The sequence below is a fragment of the Podarcis cretensis genome (assembly GCF_951804945.1).
Source record: "Podarcis cretensis genome assembly, chromosome: 13".
Taxonomy (NCBI): domain Eukaryota; kingdom Metazoa; phylum Chordata; class Lepidosauria; order Squamata; family Lacertidae; genus Podarcis; species Podarcis cretensis.
In genome coordinates, this window is record NC_137182.1 from 35,232,611 (window position 1) to 35,240,697 (window position 8,087).

General features: G+C 41.0%; 1 protein-coding gene across 1 annotated transcript; it reads left to right on the forward strand.

Moving 5' to 3' along the window:
• Positions 1-1,675: 1,675 nt before the first annotated feature.
• LOC307201820 (vomeronasal type-2 receptor 26-like) lies at positions 1,676-7,574 on the forward strand (the record flags this gene model as incomplete). Its single annotated transcript, XM_079951275.1, has 4 exons — positions 1,676-2,512; positions 3,589-3,816; positions 4,219-4,345; positions 6,673-7,574. The coding sequence occupies 4 exons, from the start codon at positions 1,676-1,678 to the stop codon at positions 7,572-7,574; spliced, it is 2,094 nt and encodes a 697-aa protein (XP_079807401.1).
• Between the last annotated feature and the right edge of the window lie 513 nt (positions 7,575-8,087).

Consider the following 8,087-nt stretch of genomic DNA (forward strand, 5'->3'; position numbering starts at 1 on the left):
AAAAAACTACACCTCTTTTTTTGGTATTGTCAGCAGTAATAAAATCTATCCCTAATTTTTTATTTGTTAGGATTCTTTGGTGTCTTTTTGCTATATGTGTCTCTTGTAAACAAATTATATCTAAATTTTATTTAAGAATTAAATGTTGTACCCTATTTCTCTTGGTTTTATTATTCAGCACATTCACATTCCAGCTCACTATTTTAATGTTTGCCATTGTCTATTTTTCTTGAGGTAGGACTACCCCCCTACTGCACCTTTCTCTTCTTCTTGTGCCAGCAATTCCATTGCCAGCCTTTGCTGTTCCAGAGGGGTTCCCCCATGCCTACCCGCTTCTTGTCTTTCTAAGTCTCTGCCTTGTTTTTCAAAAAAATCATGTGCCTGTATTTCTGTTGTGAGTCTGTATCTTTTGCCTTTATATATAAATGAGAGTCCTTCCGGAAACTCCCATCTACATAGTATGTCTGCATTTTTTAGGGGGGCCTCTGTCAAAAATTTATATTTCTGTCTTCTAATTCTTAATTTAAAAGGGATTTCCCTAAAAATCTTGACCCTGTTATCCCCAACCTTTAGTCCCATTTCAAATCCCTTCTGGAGAATTGTTTCTTTGATTCTTTTGGTTACAAAAGTAACAAAATAATCTCCAGGCTGCCGTCTCCCTCTGTCTCTCCTATTTCTGACCCTGTAACAATTCTGAATAGCCTCCACCAGCAATTCTTCTCTTTCTCCTAGCCATTCCACTAGTATTTTTACTATATACTTCTCTAATCTCTGATCTTGTTGTTGCTCTAGTAAATTGTGTATTCTCACTGTATTTTCATTCTGCCTCAATTGTGTCATAAGAATAGAATCTTCTAGCGAGTCCAATCTACTCACAGCCCCACCCAGAATTTCCTTACATGTGTTTTGTTGTTTCAATTGTGCCACCTGTTCAGAGGTGTTCTCATATTTAACCAATTTTTCCTCAAGCTCCTTAAACTTTACATCCATCCTCTCTCTCTGTCATGACAGCTGGGTTGTACTTTCTTGTATTTTAACACTCATTTTTTCAAATAATTCCAACATCTTTTATTCAAAATCCTTCCTCTGTTGAGCAAATTGCTCCATAACAAATTCTGTCAAATCTGGTTAAGGGTCTGTCTTTTCAGTGCTCTCTTCCTGTGCTAAACCTCTTCTGTCTCCTTTCCCCCCATTTGAAAACTTCTTTGTGGCCCATTCATGCCAAACATGAACAATCTGTATGTATAGGCTGGGGACCTGCTTTATAAAGCAGAGCCTGGCTTTAACTGAAGAAACACCATAAAGTTCAAAGACTAATTAAGTTGGCTTTATCAGAGGAGGAATTAGACACTCTGCCCATCAGGCAATCCACAATACTGTGAAAAGCTTTAACAAAAACAGGGTGGTTGCTGATGCAGACTGAGATCTTTGTGTGAATGAAGATAGTGCCTTTAGCCCTTTGCTCTCCTATCATTAGTCACTCAGGTAGTACAGTTGAGAAATAAAATGTTTGTTGATGTGAAGGATGCACTATTTATATGGATGTTCAAATGCACATGTCAACTGCATTTCACCATGCATAACACAGCTATATAAACTGAGGGTGTTGTTTTTTTCTCTCCCTCTCTTTTCCCAACAATTATCTCTTTAGCTCATATATGGCCCCACTCCAGTGATGAATATTAAAATCCCAGGACTACCTTTTTACCAGATGGCCCCCCCAGAAAGTCACCAGTTTGCAGGGATTCTTTCTTTGCTTCTGCATTTCAGGTGGACTTGGATTGGGGTCGCTGTAGTTGACAATGACAATGGAGAAAAATTTGTACAAAATGTGCTCCCACTCTTTTCAAACAGAGGTATTTGTTTTGCCTTTCTAGAAACAATCCCCAAATTTAGTTTTCTCACTGAAGGATTCGCTCTGATGCAACAAGGGGCTAAAATACATGATAGAGTGATGGGTAGCAAAGCCAATGTTGTGGTGGCCTATGGAGAAGCTTCGACCACTATATTTTTGAGATGGCTTCCATACCTATCAATGCTTGGGAGCACGAAAACAAACGTAAAAGGTAAAGTATGGATATCAACAGCCCAAGTGGAGTTCAATTCATTGGCCTTTCAGCGGGATTGGGATGCAGAAATATTCAATGGTGGTATATCCTTCAGAATTCACTCCAATGATCTACCAGGATTTCATCAATACATTGAGGGCAGAAACCCTTTGAATGCAGAAGGTGATGATTTCATCTGGGATTTCTGGCAACATGCGTTTGGCTGTGTATTTCCACATCGCTTTCTGGATGATGTGATGGGGGATATCTGCACAGGAATGGAGAATTTAGAGAAACTTCCTGCATCTCTCTTTGAAGTGACAATGCAAGGTCAAAGCTACAGCATCTACAATGCTGTCTATGCCATGGCCCATGCTTTGCATACCATGTTCTTAGCAATGCCCAAACACTCACAAATGCTGAGTAGAGGGAGACAGAAGCTTCAGAAGCAGCAGTTTTGGCAGGTAAGGGACAAGAAATCCATTCATTGCATGGAATATATACTAGGTTTCGATTTCCCTAACCACTAACCATTTTGTTCTCCTCCCTGACTTCCCTGGCAGCTAGAAAGGAAAACTAAACTTTAATAATACTTTCCACAGATATAATTACATAATTGTGTTACAGTATAGAAAACAAAGAAATGTGATTTGAGAGTCTTTCAAATTTTGCACAATACTCCTTGTTGTTTATGAACAATGTGTATGCTGGCAACTCTGCTAATTTTTGTAGCATCCCTGTTTGCAATATCTGGGTCGTAAAGGGTGATTGTATCTTCCTTCAGTCTTGTACTTCTTAACTGTCCAAGTATGCATGATGGCCAGTACACTTTCAGCGTTGAACTCTACATGCATACATTGTCCATGTACAGATGCACAGAAAGACATTTATTTACTACTTTATGTACCTATTCACACACCCATTCATTCCCTTTCTCTCTCTCACTATTACCCCCAATTGTCAGTTATGATCTCATTCACTAAAATATGATGTTGGGAGGAATTAACACTTCCCTCTCCAGGAGGGTGTGAGCTCCCGTTGCTCGGTCCCTGTTCCTGCCCACCTAGCAGTTTGAAAGCATGTCAAATGCAAGTAGATGAATAGGTATCGCTCCGGCGGGAAGGTAAACAGTGTTTCCATGCACTGCTCTGGTTCAACAGAAGCAGCTTAGTCATGCTGGCCACATGACCTGGAAGCTGTACACCGGCTCCCTTGGCCAGTAAAGCGAGATGAGCGCTGCAACCCCAAGGTCATCCGCAACTGGACATAACGGTCAGGGGTCCCTTTACCTTTACCTTCATCTGAAGCCTGTCAAACAAATAGGATTCCCTCCCCCCACCCCCCACCCCACACTTTAGACTACACCTTAGCAGTGCTAATGGGGAGTGGAGTATAGAGAACACTGCAGACCATGTGTGAGCCTAAAATAGGCTACATGTATGTTGCAGGCAGCAGGGCTAAACTCTTTGCACTAGAGCTCTCTTTGAAACATTGAGATCCACCCTTTTCTAAATGCTTGCCTTCTCTCTTTTCATTCTAGCTCCATCATTTTCTGAGAGGTGTCTCATTTAACAACAGTGCTGGAGACACAGTGTCCTTCAATCAGAACGGGGAGGTAATATCTACCTTGGATGTGATCAACTGGGTTATTTCCTCCAACCAGTCCTTTCATAGGGTAAAAATTGGGAGGATGGATCCTGAGGCTCCTCCAGACCAAGCCTTCACCCTTCATGAAGATGCCATAACATGGCATGGATGGTTTAATCAGGTGGAGTCTCATTGTTAGCTAATTCAAAAGAGATTCATTTTTCAATGAGCAATTGTTCTGTGCTTTGATATCTAAGATAATGTTCACTGGAGAATCAGAAAACTTACAAAATACTCTTTTTTTTTAGTGGATGTAAATTCATATATTTGTCCAGGATCAAATTGTGCAGACTTTCCATCCCAAAGGGATATAATATCATGCAATCTGGTAAAATATGTATAATATCTCCTCTGTATTCATTGTTTTAATACAGACGATGATGAATTACTCTCTGCAGAGGTGATCTACAGCTTAGTGAATTGCTGTGACACTTTAGCAACATAAGGAAGGTCTCCTGAACCTGACTGATTCCAAATGCATTATTCTCATGAATATCATGTTTCTCCTTCATTTACTGATTAGGTTCTGCCTCTTTCTGTCTGTACTGAGAGTTGTCATGCAGGACCAAGGAAGAAAGTGAAGGAAGGAGAACCGTTTTGCTGTTATGATTGCATCCCATGCCCAGAGGGAAAGATTTCAAACCAGGAAGGTAAGAGTTATACCCAGAAATTTGGATCCAGATACAGTACTTCCATTGAGTTTCCCTTAAAAAGAATGGGACAAAGCCTCTCCTCCTCCCAGAGGGGAGAGGTTGTGAGCGGGAGACGATTCCTGTGTCATGCAGGGCTCCAGGGCTGGCATGTCACGCCTCTCCCCGGTTGGGCACCCAATAGGGAAGCTCGGCGGGGGTGTGGCTTGCCATTCAAATGCGTCCGCGCCAGCCATCCCTGCCATTGCACACACATTTTCTTATGACTAACTGGTCCACTTGCTTTCAAGGGGACCAAATGTTACCCACTGAGGTTACTTCCAAGCAATCTCTTTATTAAGCCTTAATTCTGATTTGTGTGCTCAATGTTTACATGCCATTTGTTTGAGAAAAAACAGAAGCAGCTGTTTATTGTGTACTCATTCTGCTTAGTTTGTGCAAATGTTAGAAAAGGTTGCATCAAGCAAATGTACCATATTTTTCCGTGTATAAGACGAGGGTTTTTGCTTTTCAAAAATAGTAAAAAAAATGGGGGTCATCTTGTACACGGAACATGGGCATCCTGGAGGATTTGTTAAACTCTTTGAGCATATGTCCAGGATTTTGGCTTGGGCGGGCTGAGGCGGTCCCTCCTGCTGCCATTCCCCCTTTCTCCTCCCCCTCCGGGCTGCATGCTAATGACTGGCTCGCCTCCTGAAGCCCCTGCTGACTCGACCACCGGAATAAAAGCAGCTGCCACCGCCACCACGGCCACCTCAGCTACCTCTCCTTGCCCTTCTTTCCTTTTTTTCTCGCTTCCCCTCTCTACCGCCCTGCCCCATGCCCGCTCACCACCTTCCTCAGCTTAGTTTGCTCGACGGCATAACCCAGCACAGAGTGAGTGCTGCCTTCCCCTAGCTCTTCCTCGCTCTCCTACTTGGGAGCCTCCTTCCCTTCGCTTCCCGTGGAGGCGATTGCCCGAAAAAAGATAAACACAGATCATCCAGATTTTCACTTCTATTTTGGGGTTTTGCTTCCTTAATTTTGGGTTCAAAAGAATAAGGGTAGCCTTATACATGGGGACACCTTATACATGGAAAAAATGGTAATCTCAAACTTTCCAGTGTACTTCCTAATCACTTTCCATGTTTTAAAAAGTCTGTGCTTTTTGAGGTGGGGTATTCTTGTGCAAGAGCTCCAAATCCACTTTAATGGCAGAACTTGAATTTGCACATATGTGATTGAATCCCACACCCAAATAATGTTAGTCTTGATGCACCCTATATATTCAGTAACCATGCATATTTAGTCAGTACCTCATCTTTTCCTTTGAGATCTCTCCAACTTAATTATGTAACCAGCTACCATTATTTTTTCACAAACATGGGATAAATTTAGCATGCCTTTCTTATCATACCTGGCTTAGCACATGACGGCATGTCATCTTAGGGAATGAAACTTAATTTCTTCAGTAAAAACAAGTTTTCGGGTGTCAGGAATTCAAGTCTGACACAGTGGAACCTCTGTTTTAGAGAGTCTCGGAAGCCGAACGTTTCAGAAGCCGAATGCCAAAAACCCGGAAGTAATTGCTTCCATTTTTGAACGTGCCTCAGAATTCAAACAGCTTCCGCTGCATGTTTTTCAATTTTCTCAATGGATTTTGCAGACCACCCATTGCTCCTCAGTTTTTGAACGTTTCAGAAGTCGAACAGTCTCCTGGAGCAGATTACATTCGAAAACCAGGGTTCTACTATATTATCTTGGTGACTGAACAGTAATTAGCTTGCTAAGTCTACATTTGATCAAGAAGCATATACACTGCTTTCGGAAAATCAAAGAATTTTAATTTTATCTTCTGAATATGTCAAGTAAAGTGGTACCTCTGGTTACATACGCTTCAGGTTACAGTCTCCGCTAACCCAGAAATAGTACCTCGAGTTAAGAACTTTGCTTCAGGATGAGAACAGAAATCATGCTCCAGCGGCGAGGCAGCAGCAGGAGGCTCCATTAGCTAAAATGTGCTTCAGGTTAAGAACACTTTCAGGTTAAGAACAGACCTCCAGAACAAATTAAGTACTTAACCCGAGGTGCCACTGTAATGCTAAATAATAATAATAAGATTAAATAAGTTCTGTGAATAATATTAATATATAATATAACTGCAAGTACTTGAAAGTCATTTTTAATGAATTTATGTATTTCTAAAAATGATTTTACTTTGGGAATATTAATGTAACCAAAATATCTTTTGAATTACCAAGTCATGTTACAGCTTTTGAGCATCCCTCAATGTTGATGTGATGGATGGAATGTGTATTAACTGGGGACTGTACCTTTCTTTTTTCCAGATATGAGTGACTGTGATAAATGCTCAGACAAACACTATGCAAGCAAGAACCGAGATGCATGCGTTCCCAAGGATATAAGCTTCTTGTCTTATGAAGAACCTTTGGGCGTCAGTTTAGTCTGTTTTTTGCTTTCATTTTCTCTGATTACAGCTCTGGTGCTGGGTACATTTGTGAAGCACCATGACACTCCCATAGTCATTGCAAACAACAGGAACCTCACCTACACTCTCCTCATTTCTCTTCTGCTCTGCTTCCTTTGTGCACTGCTCTTCCTGGGCCAACCAGAGAAGGTGACATGTCTCCTCCGACAAACCACTTTTGGCATCATCTTCTCAGTGGCTGTTTCTTGTGTATTGGCAAAAACCATCACTGTGGTCCTGGCTTTCATGGCCACCAAACCTGGATCCCGGATGAGGAGATGGGTGGGGAAGGGATTGGCCAACAACATTGTCCTTTCCTGCTCCTTTGTCCAGGCAGGGATCTGTATTGTGTGGCTAGCAACCTTTCCCCCATTTCCAGATGTAGACAGTTACTCAGTGGCTAAAGAAATTATACTAGAATGCAATGAGGGGTCTGTGACAATATTTTATGTTGTTCTGAGCTATATGGGCTTCCTGGCAATTATTAGTTTCATTGTTGCTTTCCTGGCCAGGAAATTACCTGACAGTTTCAATGAAGCCAAGTTCATCAGTTTCAGCATGTTGGTCTTTTGCAGTGTTTGGCTATCCTTTATTCCATCCTACCTGAGCACCAAGGGAAAATACATGGTTGCTGTGGAGATCTTCTCTATCTTAGCTTCTGGTGCTGGACTGCTGGGTTGCATCTTTTCCCCAAAATGTTATATTATTGTTTTCAGGCCTCACCTGAACAATAGGGAGCAGCTAATATGGAAGAAAAACTAAAGAAAGGGGGGGGGGAGACTGTCCTTTTCTAAACAAAAGGGTGTTTGTGTATTTTTCTCTCTGTATATACGTCAAATATTTGTGCATACATATATATAAAGGCTTATACATATTTCACTGTTGTCTAATTCTCTTTGGCTGGAAAAAAAATCACTTGGAATCCAAAAAAGCACAGAAAAGTCCCTTGCTTAAAAACTGCAGTTGCAACTTTCAAATCTAGATGAATGCAACTAATTCCTACCCAATCCACACTTTCTTCTTTTATCTACAAAAATAAAACCCAGTTTTTTATATATGATCAACACGTCAATTATACAAGATTTCCTATAAATTTGTGTTCTAATATTTACCTCATTAAATAGAAAATAATATGGAACAAGATGCCTACGAAATTAATTCAGCAAAGACTCATCTTTTTCTCGCCTATTTTTAAGATACTCCTTAGGTGATATTATACCCTGGCAATTTTACCATCCATTAACTCCAATCTGTCCCCTAAATGCAGGTGTTGTT